Below are 19773 nucleotides of genomic sequence, written 5' to 3' on the forward strand. Positions count from 1 at the left end.
CAAAACATTTGGCTTAGTTTATTTCATTCCATTAAGTAATTTCACTGCTAATGCATAATTATCTACATCAGTGACACTCGTCTATGCTTTAATTATCACAAAGCTGCACAATTCCGCCTCCCCCCTGCCTAGAAGTTGTCACTTGTGCAGGGTGGTTTTGCAGAGATAAGTGTGTAATACACAGCAGTGCTTTGGGTCTCACACAATACTCAGGCAGTTGCTGATTGCTCAATGTAGGCAACAGAAGAGGCAAGGATTTTGGTCTCCGTCTTCTATTAGTGGCTGTTATCCATGTGGAGTGAGAGACATTGGGAAGGAAAAAGCTTATAAAAACTTCATAATACGGGCTTGAAGATAAAGATGTGAGCAAGTGCTGATTGGAGGCATTAAGCTTACAGGTGTTAGGAAAATTTGGAAGCACAAGTATTTGTTTTTCTTCTGAGGAAATGTAAGAAATGAAGCATCCGTGATCCTGGGCAGCAGCCCAAGAGCCCTGATTGTGTTTGAGAAAGATTCTTTGTATTTCTCTTCCCCAACTCCTGAAGCTTTGTTACCAACTCTGTTTTTGGTAAACACCCTCTCCAAGTGCAGAAGAGCCCAGTAAAAGTCTTTGTTCCAGCCAGTCATTATGAGGAAATACAACTGAGTTACAGGGTATTTACTCCTAAGCTGGGAGAAGATACATACTTGAGTGAAATACCTGCTGTTTCTTAACACCACATGCTCTTGTTTGTTAAGGAGTGATTTTGTTAATGGAGGACAAGGTCAGTCCTATCTGAACAGAGGGCATGTGGGCAACATGACACGTGTCGTTGGAAGGTAAAGGTTTGTTTGGGAATAAAATGTTCTTTCAGAGATTTCTAAAACCTTGCAAAATCTGAATGAGGAAAAAGCTGGAGGGGGCTCATAATTGTGCTTGTCTAGTTTCACAAAGCTGAGAGAAGTGGGTTGTAGACACCTCATTTAACTTGCGATGATGCACTGAGGTTTGTGGATGAGGAACACCTGGAGCATGTGTCAAAAAGATAGCAAATCTTGAGAGGGACCTGATAGAAATGAGGGCAGTATGAGGAAGCAAAGCCTGTTTATTATCTTATAATAGATGGAAATGAGGCCATTTATTGGTGTTATCTGCTGGCGGAGACGTTCTGCCAACTACCTTTGTTTGGAACTCTGACCAAGACGTGCAATACATAATTGTGTTCCAGCTTCCATCCTGACTTAATTCTTAGGATTGAAATTACTCTTTTTCACGTACAAAAGCATTGAATTCTTTTCCTTTATTGTTATGATGAAGGCAATTTCTGGTTGCTGACTGGCAGGAATGAGGTGGGGAGGACTATACAGCTTGTGTTACAACATGCATCCTCAGTCCTTGCGTATGTGCTGCACTTGGCTGGCAGCAGTGGCACCTGTCTGAGCAAGATTTCTTTGTCCTAGAAGTACGTTGTATTATTTTCTTTGGCCTAAGGGGATGGTGTTAAGTATGTCACTTGAAGACCTCACAGGTTGCTGAGCTCTAAATCTTTCCATCAATCTCATACTTATTTTCTATGGTATTTATCACCATAGTGTTTTATGTACTTTCTAGATAAGTAGAGTGGCATAATATGGTGGTCAGTTTGTGATGGTGTTCTTCCACTCCTGAAGGGATGGTATGTTAAGAATTGTACTTCCTGTGGGAGGTTATATATTTGCCCCACACCAATTTGATCTCAGAACTTTCTGGGAACCTGAACACCATTGACAAATTTCCAAATGTCTCTTCTCTAAATACTACTGGTTGAAATACCTTTCACATCTGGCAATGGGTGCTCACATAGAAAGATTTTAAAGTGGCAGAACTAATACCCAGAACAATTGCTTGGGTTTTGGTTTTGTTTAAAGTATGCTTGAAAACCTTCCCATCAGCTTCCCATAAGAGCATGGAAGTAAATACTGCCTTAGTGGCTTTTTTGACTCATCTTATAAAAACCACTTGCCATGTTTGAAGTTTCCATGGTAGTTGCTTCTCTGGAGCTGTACTCTCACCCTTGTAATAGACTTTCCAAGTAGGAATGGGAGGAGATTTCACTTTTAAAAATATTAGTTCATGCAAACATACAAAGGAAAATGGGGAGACAAGGAGAACTCCAGAATGGAGTCTCCAATAATGGGTGACGTGAGATACAACACGGAGAGAGCATTCCTTGTCCACATGGCAAAGGGAGATTGGTTGGGCCTGGTGGGGGAGCTGCTGGCAGAAAGGGTGGGCGAATGATCCCGATGGGGCACATGTGGGAGAAAAAACAATAATAAAACCTATAGCCTACGCTGTGAAGCCTAGGGTGGGAGTAGGAGGGAGACTGGCACTTCCTGGCCCTGTGTGCACATGTGATGCTTTTGCCTCCTGTGAGTTTGTTTGTTGGCAGGTGTGGAGAGAAAGGATCCCAGCCTGGTAAGTCAGCCGCCAGTGTGGCTGATGATTAATTGCCCTTTTTAAATTGCAATTATGTCAGTCATAGAACCCGTGAATATTAATTCCCGATTTGCTGCTTGAAAAACTGAACGATGATGAGGCAGGTCCATTTTATGGATGTCTCAGAAGTGCGCCAAGTGCTGCAGCCAATAGTACTGAAAGGAAAGGATGCTGTGTCTCTGCATTGTTTTGTGTCCGTTTTGCCTCTTTTTCAGTGTTTCTGTTCCCTTCTTCAGAATACTCTCGGTGCTTACAGCGAATTTTCTACACTGATAGTAGTAGGTGGCAGGCTGACACCTAGAGCAAGTTAATCACTGCAAGCAGTATTAGTTACCTGGATTTGGTGGATGGCTTTCCACCATTCACTGCTGCTTCCTGAGTCCCCTAGAGACTTAAGAATGAAATAGGGATTGCTTTTTTGCTGCTCCAGCTCTTTCCCTTCATCTCAAATATGTGTAACCTTTCATTCCATTATACTTAGATCTTTTGAGATAATTTTCTGATTGCACCATCTTGGAAGGGTATTAACAGGCAAGCATCAGTACACTGTGACTGTTTTCCTTTCAGTAATCTGCGCAAATACATGGATGATGAAAATCTTGGTTTCTTCTGTGGTTTGGGTCTCTGTTATCAGTCATGATCCTGCGTAGTATTTTCTGCATGAATCAGAACAAATTATTGCATTTTTCTTGTGCTTTAGTTTTCTTGGAATAGTAGTTATCTCAAGAAGTGTTGTCATGATGTGTTGATACTCGCAGAGATCTTTGAAGGTGAATAGTATGGTCTGTTTTTAGAAAACAAAAATAAACCCCCTCAGAACCCTCTGGTTGTTCAGTTCTTGATGCTTTTCAGGTTTTTAAAACTTTGTGTTTCTTTTAAAGCTTTTCCAAGCTTTCAGTTATAAGCGACTTTAATTCATTGATTGCTTGTGGGGTTGGTATATGCTGAGTTATCAAACTGACTTACGATTTTTAAGAAACTGAATTAGATGGTGGAATTTGCACAAAAATCATGTCCTCTCTTTGTTGTTCTTTTAGTTGTACATTTTTGTGCAGTTGGTAAAAGTTGACTGTTTCCTGAAAAATTTTCAGAATGGAGGCACTAAATAGAGGCAACTGAAAGTGTTGGGTATGTGAATGAGAAGTAATTACTTGGTATTTGTGGAAAACCAGACTCTGTTACCTGGTGAAGACTCTGAAATATGAGTGCTTTTTGTTTTTTTAGGCTGAAGTGATACTGCTCCATTTTGACATTCTTGGTGTTTTGCATACAAGAGAAGAGGGCCTTGCAGGAGAATTGTATCGCATCCCATGAACTAATGCATTCATATTTAGGGATATCAGTTTAATAATTTTGCTCATTATGTTTAGCACTTAACTTCATAAGCCCCTATTACTATAATTCTGTTTAGATAGCTATCATTATAGTTACTGTCCCGCTGAATTGAAGGTGCTATGTGATAACCGCTACAAAAGCAAGGGATGGGACTTGTAGGCAGTGGGAGGCCACTTCTAGTTCTGTGTCAGACTGCTAGGGAAAGGCTAGAAGAAAATTAGATGCAGGAGAGAATAGGAAAAAATATGTTTTCAATTTTTGCTTAGTGTTGTCCTTTCCTGGAAGAAAGGCATGTAGCAGACAGTTAAGTATATTTTGGTAAAGACTTCTTACTGGCCTTAAAAGGCATGGAGGGCAGCCTGAGGACAGCAGGTTCAGTGCCTCATTCTGGCTTTTCTGTTTTCCCCATTTTTCAGCTTTTATAATTGAATGGTAAATTGCTCATTTTCATCAGACCCTTTCATTTTGGAAGGCTTCAAAGCAGTCTTGGATTGCTGCTGTTGCCCTTTGAGGTGAAAATGATAATTTTACAAAACAAGGGTGTTTAATAGACAGCCCTTTAACAACCAAGTTAGCTTTTTGTCACTAGTTCTTGTGGGTGTTATTTTTATCCTTCTCCTTCCTCCTGTTTCCCTGGTACACTTTGTCTTAAGTCTGTTGTAGGAACTACTTTGTCCAGAGCTTAGTTAATGGCATCTAAGTGTGGCTGTCAGATGAGGAAGTGGTCACTTTTATTACAGCTCTGAAGACAGAAGTGCCAGCACCTCTGGCTTCTCAAAGTGCTATTTTATTGTTATGGTGAATCTGCACTTAGAAACCTGTCTGCGAATTGCAGCGTTTTCAGTAGTGTCTGGCTGATACAGAAGTTTCCATTGCATGGTAGGACTAGAGCGATCAAAAGCGTCAGCCTCCATTTCTGTTGGAGTAGTGTCTGTTTTGCCCAAAAATGCTTTAAAAGCTTTTTGTCATCAGGAATTGAGCTTCAGTTTCATATCACTTGCCCTTAGGATCATATTCCCTAGCTAAATGGGCACTCTAAACATTGATTTTAATTAATTTAAATAGCTTTGAAATATATATATATTTTTTATACTTAAATTGTTTTAGTAGGATTTGTTCTAGTAGGACTTCTTAGCAGCATGCATTAAAAACTCTTCCTACAAGATAGTGAGACACTCCCTGTTTTAGGTGGCAGCCCAACAGACAAGTACGTAGCCTGCTGCATAATGATGTAAGGTGTGTACACGCATTCTGTTGACACAAGGTGCAAGTATCAACTCTTATTCAAGAAGTGCCATGGAAAAGTCATGTTTAAAGACTGTGCAGGCTCCAAGGTAATTTCTGGCTTTAACAATGTGTCTAATTACCCAGCAAGGGGGATGGTATGATACTCCAGTGATTTATGTTGAGAAGGAGTTTAAGGATATCTGGCCAGGAACTAGGGGTTCACATTCAGAAAGTTAAGGTGTTTTGGAACAGAATATGGTCGTCATCACCATTGTGTCAGTAATTTTGGTTGTTGGGGACTGAGAGTGGAAACTGAAACTTGAAACAGCTCTTTGCCTTGCTTTAGGAAGTAAAGAATTGACTTTAACTTGTAAAGTGACTTGAGAGAACAACCAGTGTTGTGGAAAGCTTGTGAGGAGAAGGGAGCCTGCTTTTGTGTGTTAATATGCTTTTGTGTGTGTGTGTTTTTCCTCCAACACCATGTTAATAGACCTTGTCCTTTTTACTTGGCAATTCTAGTGCTTGTGAGTTCAAGGTAAGCTCTGCTTCCTCTGGGGCTGTGGTCTGAAAAGAATCCTGCTCTTACTGCTCAAGCACTGTGACCAGCATGAAGAGGAAGGTGGGGGCAGAGGAAGATGACTTCAGCTACTGCCTGTCTCATTTCTGTCGATGTAAAGAGCTTTACAGAGACGAGTAATATTTTGCAATTGAGTTTCTCTTTTAAAGACACTCTGATGCTAATGTTGATTTAATAAGGTTCTCTCATTCTCTCTCCTTGCTTAATTTGAAACGTCTAATTTTGTGCTTCACAGTTCTGAACACAGAATTAGTGAGGGAAGAAGAGCCGGAGGCAGGAGGAGCGGAGTGCCACACTAGAAGTTGCCAGGGGAGATTGATTCAATAGAGTGAAAAGGTGCAAAAGGTTATATGACCACAGTTCAGAACAACGTGATGGTGGTACTAATGAGAAGGAAAACTTGATCCTTTGAAATGTTTTAAGGTCTGTGGGTATATAACCAACACTAAATGGAAAAGGGAGCATTGGAGTGCTGGTTTCTTTGAGTAGATTTTTCTTTTGATTTTATATGTATGTAATATATACGTTACATGACAGGCAGGAAGGAGAATATTATGAGATAAATAAGCTTTTAAAGGTTTTTATTTTAAATATGGTTTTGATAAGTATGGCATTTATTTTCAAAAATGCTGAGAGGTTATGAGAGATTGTGAATTTGATCTTGCTAATTTATCTTGTCTGCACCTGAATGTTTGTTTTTTCCTGCTTTAATTTTATGCTTGTGGAAAAATCTATTGACATCCTTGGACATTTAATTCCTTTGTTGCCCTGGGGATAAATGTAAACTCCCCCAAACCATAGTGCCAAAAGATTATCTAAAATATTGTACAAATAATAGTAGTAATGCAAGCTTTTTCCTTTGGCTCCTGCTTTGTTAGTGTACCTTTCCTCTGGCTCATAGAAAACTAGTCCTGTGCAACAGAGTTGAATCCTAATTTGCCTCTTGCTTGAGTTGGATGACAGTTCTTCACAGAACCAAGCGGATAGTGTAAAAGGAGTACAAGTTATGTTCAGCTTAGTTTTATGATAAGTTGCCAACATGTTTCATTGAAAAACTCATTAAATCACAATTAAATCCACAAGGAAAAAGTAGGCCATCTCGGTGAATACTTGATAGATGAGGTTTATGGTTTTCACTGTGGGCCAAGGGTATAACCTGCTCCTTGCTGTTGGAGCTCGGTGAAAGCTACGGTGAAATACCACCACAGAATCACCAGAAAACTGTCCAAAGCACTGGAAGTTGCCTGTGCACAATGATCTCTGCCTGTGTTTCTTCTGTCCCATGGCCTTGGTCAGATAGAAGTATCCCTTTCCTGCCTCACGCTCTTGTATAACACACTCACCCCCCCTTCCTCTTTCTTCTCACATTGTTTCTGGTAATAGGAGCTGAACTTCTGCCAATTGCTTCTGCTGAATTTGATAGCTAGCACTGGATTGTACAGAGTTATCTTGAATGTTTGGTTGGGGAGTGCACTTGACCAAGCAGGCCTGCATAAGGAGTGAAGTTTTAGGGCCAACTGTTAATACAGATTCTAAAAAAAGCCTGAACCTGCCTTTGAGGGTTTCTTTTTCCCTGACTTTCAGTGCCTATAGTGACTAGTCTCCTGGAATATTTATCAAATCACTTGCCTGTCTGGTTATTTCTAGTCTACTGCACTGGTCAACTTACTTGATCAATAAATCAATCAACAGGTTCTTAAAATTACTTTCATTGACTTTGGAGGTGTAGCGTACAAAAGGAGCTCATAGAAAGTAAATGATTGTACGTGCCCCAACTATAATTAGAGAGCAAACAGTGTGGATGTATGTTTGTAAATAGTATCTACTACAATAAATACAGCAATCAGTCTTTAGGGTTCTGTGATACTCTGAGCTGGATTGACTCTCAATTTGCAAACTCATGAAGCATGAATCTTAGCTCTGTTGGGTCATCTGACTGCTATACTTAGAGCATACACTATTTTAAAACTGAATTTCAAGCTTCTTGCTTTTGATCAAAAGGTCCAGGAGTAAATACTTCTCTGGTTCCTTTGCATGTGACATTATTTTTGAGCTTCAGGAGCTCCACTGAGTGTGAAATGTTGTTTTCTTTTCCTAAGGAAAATTCCTCAAAATGCTTAAACTCTTCCTCCTGCACCCAGTCTATACCCTCTTCTTCTTGGCAGCAGCAACACCTGGTTTGTGATCCTTGCTGAGAGACTACCAGGTACTGCTCCTTCATAGAAAGAATGTTCTCCCCCTGCCCCTGATTTTTCCAAGCCATCTTCTTTGAGCAAGGGTTTGTTGCATTGCCCAGTAAATGGGCACCAAATCAGCATTGAATTCTTGTAGTACTTACAAACGTTAAGCACTTGCACAATGTAGAAAACTACTGTTTGCAAATTGTCCTAGCAAATGGAAATCAAAATTTTGCTGGCAGTGACATAGATTTGAAAGTTGCTGTTGATACAATCATGCCCTGGAGATTGCAATGTGAAAATAAAGAATACAGTTTTACAATAGCCTGAAATCCTTGTTGTTGCTGAATCTACACTCTTCTTTTTGCAGATGATTTCATTATGATATACTCAGACTTCATTAAAAGATGCAACCTCGCAGCATTTTCTCTGATCACAGCCTTGTGAGGAGGAGCCGAGAGTGCATGTATTTAAGAACCAGTATATTCTCTTCCTAAAACACACAGTGGGTTGCAAGTGCTTTGGAAGTGAGAATCAGAGTCTCTAGTGGACATTTTGTCTATAGCTCAAAACCACAACTTAATTGGCAGCCTTTTCATAACACTGACTGTGGCCTAGGATGTAGGGAATGCTGCAGGCGAAGACTGAGGTACATTTTTAGAACTGGTTGCAGGGAAATGTAGTGCTGACTGCCTGTGTCTCTTTAGTAATCATAGAAATGAGGGATATTGCGGTAAAGTTCCTCACTTCTATGTTTTTTCTTTCTTGGGCAGTCTCTGATTAATCTTTCTACATATTTTGACTCCATTTTACTCCATAGATAACATCTTACTATGAGCATGACTGTGTATGTGTACTAGCCCAGACCATTTATTTAAACTTGAGTCCCCTATGCTTTTTTCGGTCCTTTCTGTGAGGCTTTGGAATCCACTTGATTTATAGTAAATGTTGATGACTGTATGTCTTTCCCACATGCGTCTTGGCAAACTGGTAGGTTGGATTCTCCCCCCAGAAGGATACTGACCCTATAACGCTGTGTAAAGGCTGCTTTGCATATGTCTAGGATGAAAGAGCAGGGAGACAGGAAAATTTACAAGACTGTCAAAGTGGGTAAAAACATAAACTGTGATGTTTGAAACTGCACCTGACTCTACCTGCAGAAGGATTCATAGAGGCAGACAGGGGATGCATGACCATGACTGAAGGCTTTCAAAAATTTTTTTACTCAAGTATGTAATTAAGACAGTCTTTGCCTGTATTAAAAAGCAGCCCCAAAGTCAACTGTATTTCTCTTAAATGGTATGGTATTTGAGATAATATTTTTTAAATAAAAAGAAATTAGATTTCTAATCTTGTGGCAGGAACTCTGTATTCACTGTACTATATTAAATCTGTATCCATTGGCTGGTGCCTATAAATATATATTTTGTTCAGAGGCAGGTAAAAATTGCATGTAGTGTTTGAGAGCAAACGTGGGAAGGGAATTCCTTCTGAAGTCACATGGTTCATCATTTTTACTGCTTGGAGGCACATGGGTTGATGATGCATGTCATCTTGATTTTTTGCAAAACAGTGGTTGTGTTTGAAGTACTATGTTTGACTCGGAAGCTAATATATTTGGTATTTAAGAGTCTGGCAAGAGAAAGCTATGTCCCCATATGCATGCACAGAAATGAGATTGGGATGTAGGCATGCGTAACTGTTATTTTCCCCCGTCTGTCCTATCCCTAGAAAGCCATATGCCACCCTTAGGCTAGTATAATGGGAGTCTGCATTAATGATTATGAGCTAGAAATAATCCAAGAAGAGTTGAGTGGCCTTTGATTCTAGCTTTATGAGAAAATACCTCATTGGCTCAGTAGGGTCTGAAATGTGTTCTGGGATAGAAAGTTGTAATTAACGTAGAATTTCATGATGCCCTCTCTTGAGTTTTTTGGGGTTTTTTTGGTTGTGTTTTTTTTTTTTTTTTTTTTTTTTTTTGCTAAATTGGTCGGGGACTTGGAGATTCTTATGTCTAACAGGCAGAGTAGGAATTTAAGCAAGGAGGTAAAAATTTAGACGGAGTTGTTGACTCACCTGCTATCAGAAATAAGCATCTTGAGCATACATCTCTAGAGAGCCTACGCTCTGCAAGATTTCTATAGACATTGAATGCCTTGTCTGTTGGCAGCCTAGAAAATGAAAACTCTATGTATGCATGTATAGAAGTGGTGATGGGAAAAGGAGAATGTGGGAATGGGCTGAAGTATTAAAGCAAGCAATGAAAGCAGATGGTTTAATTTGGATTTTATAAAATAGGTTTCTCTATTTTGTTTTAAATGAAAACTATCAACTGTCAGCATTGCAAACCTATTTGCAGCAATGCCATAAGTATTAGAAGTGCAGTTGTCCCTGAATCATAAAAGGGCAGAGGGTTTTTCTGTTGCTTCCCATCTTCATGTTTATAGAATTGTGTATGCTCTGTATACATTAGAGTTGAGCAATTTCATCAGAGCCTTTCCTCAAAATTGATTGCTGTTCAATGTCTCTTCCTGCTTCCTCTCCCTTGTCAGTTGGTTACATCTCTGACTCTTATTACATTTAATACTGATACTGCTTCAATTTTCCACTAAACTGGAAGTGTTTAAGGGTCTGGAGTGGATACTGAACGTCTAGATATATTCTTTAAATGCTTTAATTCCTATCATCATGGAAAAGTTTAGAGCTGGATTATTGCCTTAAGAAGAAATGACTCTTTGCTCATTCAGTGATGAAGTCTGGTCATCAAGATGTTAGAATATGTGCTGCAGAGCTCTTCAGATACTGACATGAGTGCAAAAGTTGTTGCCAGCAGCTGTCTAGGGTTTTGGGCACCTGCTGCCTCTCATTTCTCGCATCTCCCACTCGTATCTTCCACTCCCAAAGTTGGCAGTGCCCCTAAAAATACTCTGCATTGAGTTCTTAAGTAGGAGATCTCTACAAAGCTGGTAGTCTGGATTCCTGAGTCACTGGTCATGCTGTAGTGAAATCAGTTATATGACAGAATTATTGACTATGCCAAGGTAACAGACATCTAGGGTGAAGCTGGTTCCAGTCAGGTGACAAAGGCATTTCCCTTCCTAAGGCCACTGTTTTATCGTGCTGATCCCTTCCTCCCTCACCGCCAATTGCAGAACTGTGTTTTGATTGCTGACTGCCATTTTTACATTTGCCCAGATCATGACAGGCATGAGTGATGTGCCCGTTATGGCAGTCATATATGGGTGATGTGGTGTATGGGTTTGGGAAAAGATGCTGGAAATTGTCCCTGTGTGTGAAATACTAATTTGGCGCTGTAATCTTCATTTCATTGGAAGTTGGACTGTTGATACATATGTGAGAAAGCATCCCCTGCCTGAATAATCAGTGCTGAAATGTGAAATTTTCAGAAGCACAGATGCATTACTTATGTAGTTCCCATATCTAGCCAGAGTCTTCTCCAAGTGGAGTGTGTCATCTTTTCCCCCATATAAATACCTAGGACAGGGGTTGCTGGTTTGGCCTGAGACCCTGTTTCAGTAACTTTTGCCTCTGATACAGTCACGAGGAATATCTTGATTTGGTTTTGACCCCAAACAATTAAGTCCAGTATTTATTCATCTTCCTGTGATTGCTATCCAGTGGGTTACCTGGAAGAGAAATGAACCCTTGTTTTAGCAGAAGAGTTCAGCAGTATTGACCAAGGGTGCTGAAAGATGGTTTGTGTCCCAGGGCTGGGATTATAAAACTCACAAGCCCCAAGCTGGGAGCTGGAAGTGAAATTCATTCAGTTAGGAAGCAAGGAACCCAGACGTTGCTCATTTCTTAAACAGTTTCTTTAAACTTTGAAAATATTAGTGGACATGCTGTGGTTCTTATTATCAGCCAAAGTTGGTAAATGCAGGTCTACAAAGAGATCTCGGCACATGCTTAGGAGGTAGAAAAACTTAAACCAGCAGCCTTCTTGAGTTTTCATTTTTGTATTATTTTATTATTATATTTTATTTAGTCTGTGCTTCACTCCAAATGTAGTTGTTTTTATCACAACACAGAATATGTCCTACTGCATCTACACCTGTTTTAATCTTCCTGTTTCCATTCAGTGGGGCGTATCTGTTTATTCTTGGAGTAATAACTTTTCCCCCTCCTGAAAGATGACAAAATTAAAGCCTTGGCAGTACCTGCAGAAGAGATGCCCTGTGGTTAGTAACAGTGTTATCTTTCTTAAAACTGGAATTCTGCTATTTTGCATTATATTATAGGGGTATAAGAGGCACCACCTCTCAGTGATAGGGCTGGTTCCTTCTTCTTCCTCTTTTCTCAGCAACTGTCCAGTACCATTGAGTTAGTACCTCGTGTTCATTTTGTCATGCAAGTGTTTGTCAAGCAGGAATGTGACAGTTAATGGCTGAGGCACCCCAGGGATGACAGGTACATCCAGTAAAGAGCTACCAATGTGTATGACCTACCTGCTGAAATAATAACATGCACCGTAAAGAGACCTGTGTTCCTCCTGTCCCATCTGCTGAGGATGGATAGCCTTGCAATTACTAAAATGTGAAAACAAAACTAAATACATCTGTCCTGACTGTAAAAATCAGCCTGAAGAAAAATGTTACTCAAATCAGGCTTTTGTGAAGATCAGTCAGTGATTACCGGTGAACACCTGTTGTGTATTGGTTTGGCCAAGGACTTGATGCTGCTATATCAAACCTGTCTGCAGAAAGGGGAGAATTGGCTTCCCCCAGTTGAACTGTAGATGTTTGGTTCCAGCCCACTCAGCTGTTGCAAAGCATGAGGATGGACGACACGCGTAGCTGATGACACATCATCCCTCAGTTACCTGAAGTAGTTGCTCTGTGCCATTAAAATGATGGCAGATCCCATAAACATATTGCACTCCACCATCTACTCCCTCTGGCACTGAACTATGACCAAGAGGAAAGTTCCTCCTGCCCTGTCAACTCCCCTCAAATAAATAATCAAAATAAAAAAGGCCAGCCTTTCTGAAGTTCCTGCTTAGTGAATGTGCTGCTGATTGAATGTAGCCCTGAGAGGCAGGGAAGGCTTGCAGCCCTTGACAACAAATGAGAGCTGTGGCTGCCTTGTAAGTGCCTTGGCTTCAGAAGGAGCTGGTTACGGGCATGAAATGCTTTATTGTCTTGTACTTGCTTTGCTGCTGGTGGGTTACTGTGTTAAGAAGTAATAATAAGTAAATAGGAGGTGATACTGTAACCTGCTTCATCTGCTTGTCTTCATACTTAAATAGGCTTGCTGACAAAAGAAGGGGCAGGTGAAGGCAGCTTGGATTTGGCAGAGGTTTGGACAGTGCACTAAAGATGTGTTCAATTGCCTGTGAAGGGGGATCTGGTTGGAAATCTGATCAGTCAACTGGCTTTCTATTAGGAAGCACTCTTTGAAATTGTCCAGTAAAGAAGATGACTTGCTATGTAGGTCAGCTTGTGCATTAAAATTGCCCTTGCAAAAGGATACTTGTTCTTTGCAGGTGATTTGGAAACAGTGCAGTTGTTGGCCACCTCCTTTTGAGTATGCCTGGCATTGCCATGGTCATTGGTGCATGTTGTGGATAGCAGCAGCTGCAGCACCTTGTATGACTCCCTGTAACTGACTGTTTCACAGCTGTCTGCTTAGCTTCCGCCCTACGGGGCAATCCTGCAGCAGTCTTTGGGGGCTTTGCTTTGTTTTTATTTTTGGGGGTGCATGTGCTTTTGTTTTGCTTTAATAGCACAGTTCCCAACAGAGGACAGCACTGCACTGCTTAAGATGCTTGTCATTTTTAAGGAACTTTTCTAAACTTGTCATCCTAAAAGCTACATTGTGCAGCAGCAGGCAGCCTCCATAAATCACTGATTTCTCTTTTTCTTCTCTTTCCCTTCCTTTCTCTCTTGTGCTCTCTTTATTCCAAGCCTGCGGATTTGGACGCCTGGGTAAGCTCTCTTTTTTTTGTCTGGATCTTGCTTATTCCAAGTGTCATGTTGTTACTGCACGCGTACAGATTGTTATTGCTGAGCACAGATGCAGGATTTTATTTTCTGTCATTACATTTTAAAAGGTGTTCAGCTAGAAAATTGCATATTATTTCCTCCATAAAGATTTTCACTGGTTCCTTTTGTGTAGCTTACAGCTGCTGAAACCAACTTGATCTGGTGATGTGTGTTGTTGGCTAAGAGAGTAGCAGAAACAGGAGGAAATGAAGGTTACACCAGTACTGCTTTTTAAGGCCATGAGCCTGCATCTGGGTCCTAAAACAAAACAAAACACAGTCACCTGCCTTCAACAGGATGAGATAAAGGACAAAAAGCAAGTGATTTTGTAGGCCTCGCATGTCTGGAATAGTGACTGCAGGCAGCTCCACAGTAGTGGTGATGTTTCTGCTGATGCAAGGGGAGGTTGAGTCAAGGTTCCCCTATGGTTAGCTGTCCAGTACAAGCCTCTGTGTAAAGTTCTGCTGTTCAGTCTCAGGCATGATGCGTGCAAGCTGCTTCTCGCTGTTTCAGTGTTGCCCTTTCAGCTCTGCCGTATTCCCTTTAGGCTTGGTGAAGAACATGCCAGCTAGCTAATTTTGGAGCTAGTTCTGTTCTTCAGTGCATTGCTGTCAATTCCTTCTTCTAGTCTTGGAGCCTTTAATAGCATTTGTTTTTCTCCCCTGCCACCTGGACTGCTACCAGGACTGGAAGAGACATGGGAAAGCATGAGGTATAAGAATTTGCAGTTGTGAAGTGTGGCAAGCTGAGGTACCCAGCCCAGACACCTCTGCTGTGCTGCTGCAGAGATGTTACTGGATACCTCTGGAGGAAGCTGATAACTCCTCTCAGCAAAGACAGTATGATGTAGAAACAAGGTATTTAGTAGAGACTTAAGGACCTTTCCTTTATCCTTGTAGCTTCTTTCTCTGGATTGCCTCTGACTGACTCTCTAGGCGTCATCTCACTAGTTCATCTGACTGGTGAATGTGTTTTGCCAAGAAGATAAATATTTTTGCAATAATCTTGCCAAGTGCTGTGACTTGCCTTTGAGGAAGTTCTTTATAGATTGAGATATGGACCTTTCTTTTTAGCTTGACTTGCCCTTTGCAGAGAGGGCTATGTTTTTTTTCTTTCCCCTCCAATAGAGTCTTCTCCATGCCCTCTCCCCAAATCCCAGAATCCCAACAGTATTGCAGAGAGACAGCCTGATGGTAGCTGTCAGCTGTGGGCTGTGCTATTGCTGCACTTTATTCCTGGGTGCCACATTCCCTACTGTAACCTGACCCTGCCAAAACTCCCTTTTTTTCAAGCAGATTTCCTTCCTTGTTTTCATGTTTAACAAGGTGATAAGAAGGGACTGTGATTAAAAATAATAAAAATCTGGTGATATTTTGTGGGGGGCAAAGCCAAAGCTGATCTGTGCATGGATGTATCTAGAGTTAAGCCCAGCTCTAGGAGATCAGTCTGATGTGTCACGTGTTGGTGTCAGTTCAGGGCGAGGCTAAGAGTGTCTGGCTTTGTTCGTAGAGAATGAACCAGTAATATTTCATAACCTCAGTTAAGAGGCTTGTAAAATATTTCCTTTGGCCTGCCTGTCAGCTAGCAGGCCAGTGCTTGAATTCTTTAGTTCAGCCAATATGTAATACATAGCTTTAGAAATGAGCTTTCAGTTTGTTTCTAAACAGGTTACTTGATAAAGGGAGGGGAGGAGACAGGGAATCACACATGACTCTGCCTTAGCTCTTTCACCATTCAAAGCAGCACTGAGATAACCTGAAAAACTTTGGACTGTGGAAAAAGTCTAAAGATAAAGCGTAGGAAGAATTTGAAAGAGCCCCCAACCAGTCCATGGATCCATGCCCATGGAAGCTGTAGTAGCGTGGTAATAGTATACCTTCACTGTCCTTTTGTAAGAATGCAATGCTTGTAACTTCTGACGCATCACAGGGAATTCTTTAGCATTTCCTGACTATATCTTATACCGAGTTTTTGTGCAGAGAGCAATTGCCTATTGCATACATTCTCTTTTGCAAATACATGCTGTCGCATGCTACTTTACTAAGTTTTGGGTGCATTCATGTGTTCTGTGACTAACTACACTCTTCCTCCCCTCCCTCTGTTTTATGTCTGTCTTCATACTTCTTGGGCATCACACTCTCTGCAGTGTTCTGCACTACAGTTTCTTAGATGTCATCTCTGGGCTTTGGTCATCTCTTGCATGATATGTTCAAGCTCAGATGTAGCTTCTGCAGCGTGGATGTGAAATGCAACTTTCTGATATATGATTTTCAAACTGCTGTGTTATCATGCATGTCTTCCCTTCTCTTTCCTTCTTTAGTTCTAAAGGCCTTTATGTGAAAAGTGTATCTGATGCTTTGTTTGGCACCTGCAATCTCAATCCCCTGTGAAATTGTAATCATTTCCATAGCAGCCAGTTCTGTCTGGGACATCACAGGCTTCTGACTTCAGGTGGGGAATAAGCAGCAGGACTAGAGGAACTCTTAATAAATATCCTGTATTCATACAAAATGTCCCTTGTTGCCTAACCCAGTTTGGAACAGTGAATATTTCAAATGACACATATTCTGACTGTACCATTCATACTTCAAACATCATCATAAAGTGTACTAAAGTTTCTAGTAATAACAGCTGGGGATAGAGGGAAACAGAAAGCAACTTTCAAGCAGATCTGTGACAAATAGAACGTTTCTCAGTATACTTCAATGCACTGAAACATCAGCAGCTCTTGAAAACAAACAAAGCATCGAAAATATGTTTGAGTTGTGAGTAAAAATTTTCTGCGCAACCTCTGATTCATCATACAACTTATGGGCAGTAAGTGGGAGATAATGGGAGATAGTATGGGAGAAATTACTTGGGGGGAAGAATGGTTTATATACTGAGGTTGTAGTCTGCAATTGGGAGATCTGGTTTTGATTCTTTGACATCAATTTTGCAAGACCCTAGGGATGTCACTAACAGAATGTCTGTCTGCTGCAGGGTGCGTTGGTGTGGAGGCATTATTCACTGTGGGCACCCCAGCTCCAGTCAGGTCTGCTTGGGAGTCCATGGGTCACCATCATGCAGATCAGCACACTTCTAATGTGTCTGCATCTCAGCAGGCCGCTTGAGAGATTAGGTATTTGGTTTGTGTTCCCTTCCAGAGATGACATATCCATGTCTTGCCAGAAACAGAATAAAGCCTGTTGTCCACCAGTTGTTACATGTATTGGTTTTGTGCTCCCAAAATAGTCTGCTACCCCAGGGGAGTAGCACTGCCACATAATTAATTTATTTAGGTTAAGCAGAAACTTTCTTGCATTTTTAAGAGTTGATCTTTTGACTCCCCCCCCCCCCCCCCGCCTTCTTGAAATACACTTCATATCAAAAACACCTTCCATCTGAATTGTGCAGAGGGGTCAGTACTATGTTACTCTTCTTTCTTTTCCTTATTTATTTTCTCCTTAAGGAACTACAAATCACTTCTTTAGTAATCTGATTTTATGGGTGTTATGCAGAAAATCAGCAGGAGAATCAGGTTCCTTTGGTCATGCACCAGACCACCCTGCCTTCTTACATCTGTTTCATTTCAGTTGAAATTGCATATTCTTTTCTGTATAAAAGATGGGTATTGGTTCAGAAGGATAGCTTTCATTCTCTTATCATAGAAATGGTAATAATTTTGGCACTTACAAAGTGCCCATCAGTGCCCCTATTGTTGCTGTGAGATCTCTTTGGTCATGCTACATGCATGGGGCAGCTGATTCTCATCCCCTTCCCATCCTGTTTCAGCTGGTTTGTGGGCTGGAAGATACATAGCAGCTCTGGTTAAACCAAAGCCAGCGATTTTGCCTTTAATGAAGTGTCTTTGAGAGCAAGGGGATTTAGATGTGAGACTATAGTGCTTGTGCCTTACCCTGGCCCTGTTGGCTGGATGACAAACATGGGAACCAAAATATTTCTTTTTCCTTTACAAACAAACAGATGCTACCACCACACCCCTGCAAACCCCCTATTTCATGTATCACTTCTTTTCTTGCTTGCTTAGCAACTGTCCCTCACTGCCTAGCTTAAAATCTCTTCTAAGCCCTATTATACCACTGTATTTCCATCAGCAGGGGAGTAGAATGAAGGAAATGCACAGCAACTGGCTTTCAGATGTAATTTTTCTCATTTACAATGGCTGTTGGCCGTAAAATGACAGGTCTGAGCCCATGAGGATGTTTCTGTCCCAGCTGCTTAATCATATTGACCAGCATTTTCTGTGATTGTACCATCATCATTAAAAGTTAAGAGCAATGCTGCTGGGATGCTATAGATTAGCAGGTTTTGTGTTCATGTTAAATGGACTAATAATTCTAGTTTTGAAAGGTCTTCTTGCCTGGTGATAACTTATGTGGCCCCAGAGATTTTGGGGTGGGATAGAGGAAGAAAAACAAGTGCCATTCTTCTTGCTATTGTTGCTTTTTATTTTTAAGCTTAAAAAGTTTGGTGCAGGGTCCACCAATGCCATGTTTTCTTAATGCTGGTTCAGTTTAGGGGTGGGAATGCAGTGAAGTGCTGCTAGTTGTAAAGACCTAAAAGGCAAAAGCTGTTGCCGTAACCACACAATTGATCATTGTTTAGCTGATGACCAGGTTATGCTTAAGCATGTGTTTGTATACAAAGTTTGCTGTTTGGGAAGTGTCACACTTATACTTTGGAAGATGGAAGAGAAATTCTCTGATACGCATCTCCCCTCCAAATCTGCAGCACCCAGCCAGAGGAACTCTGGGGGTGCTGGTGGTGTATGCACAGAGAGTGTGTGGAGACAGTACTTAATTATCAAGGCAGTCCTATGTATGTGTGTAAAAGCAAATGAGAATGTGCGAAAATATGTGTTGCTATAAAAATGTTATAATGTTATAACATAGACTTGTATTTCGGATCTTCCTTATAGTTGTAGGGACCTGTTAAATCTACAGAAGTTTTCTGACACTCCAAGGGGTGCGTGTTTATAAAGTGGAGGATTTGAGGTTTATTTTTAAGGTAAGGTGAAGAGCATTGAAGTGGAGTAATAAACATCGTGATTCATGAAAAACAAAGACTTGGATAAGGTGGAGTTCTGAAAAAGGCAATAGGAAGATGTCACCTTTCAGTGATTACATGTTTTCATTTAATAAGGAGAAATAAAATCAAAGTTATGAATTTGAGTATGATACTAATAAGAGCATTTCAAACTTGTGGAGATAATCCAAAATGAACTCCAGTACTGAAGGTTTGTAGTTCCACTGAGAGGGATCCTATATATCAGTCCTGAGCAATGATTTATTTTTTTTTAGTTCCTTCCAGTCTGCATCCCATGTGCTTTCCTTGCACTCACACTTTTTGTTTTTAATTTCTTTTTCTACTGATGCTCTTTTGTTCTTCTTCCCAGGCTGTGGAGCTGCAAGGCAGGGAGGCAGAGCTGAAGCGGCAAGAGGCCTTCTATAAAGAGCAGTTGGCTCGCATTGAGAAGAAGGTAAGGCTAAGTTGCCTTTTATTTGTGGCCTCTGAATACTAATGGGATCGGATGCAGATCTGTGTGGATCCAAAGAGCAGAGGAACGAGAAGCATGGTGCTGAAACATGGAACTTTAAGCTCCCAGTATCTGTCTGCCCCTCACCCCTTACATAGTTAAGTGATGAAAAAGCTGTACAAACAAAATCTTTCGAACAACTCACATTTGAAAGATAAGAGGTTTTTAACTGGATGATTTTTTTAATAAAGTAATTCAAACTTTATTTTCTTTTTTGCCATGGGGTTTAGGTGAAAGCTAAGTTCAAAAAAACAAGTGCTTTTTTTTTTAATTCCTTGTGTTAAAAATCCTTTCCTAAATTAAAAAACACAAAGCAAACCACAGATCTTGCTATAAATATGAATTAAAGTTGTATTATTAATTTTTCTCTAGGGAGCTCAGCAGTTCAAAGGGTGGTGCTGCAGTGCACTGCCTGCTTCTTGCTGGATAAGCCTTTGAAATGAACTTGATTTAAAGAG

The 19773-nt window shown here is 40.7% G+C and overlaps 1 protein-coding gene across 6 annotated transcripts in view; it reads left to right on the forward strand.

The window, feature by feature from the left end:
- The window catches only part of CHCHD6 (coiled-coil-helix-coiled-coil-helix domain containing 6), a 115871-nt gene that overhangs the window by 22407 nt on the left and 73691 nt on the right, over positions 1-19773 (forward strand). For 4 of the 6 annotated variants that reach the window (XR_007509257.1, XR_007509256.1, XM_049826167.1 and 1 more), the window contains exons 5-6: positions 13699-13719; positions 19175-19258. Coding sequence is in view for 4 of the 6 variants with exons in the window: in XM_049826167.1 (XP_049682124.1) it covers positions 13699-13719; positions 19175-19258 (105 nt within the window). In the remaining 2 variants the exon portion in view is untranslated. The remainder of the gene's footprint in view (positions 1-13698; positions 13720-19174; positions 19259-19773) is intronic. The other 2 variants (XM_049826168.1, XM_049826166.1) reach the window with 1 other exon arrangement.

This window comes from Accipiter gentilis, chromosome 23 (assembly GCF_929443795.1).
Source record: "Accipiter gentilis chromosome 23, bAccGen1.1, whole genome shotgun sequence".
NCBI classification, from domain to species: Eukaryota; Metazoa; Chordata; class Aves; order Accipitriformes; family Accipitridae; genus Astur; species Astur gentilis.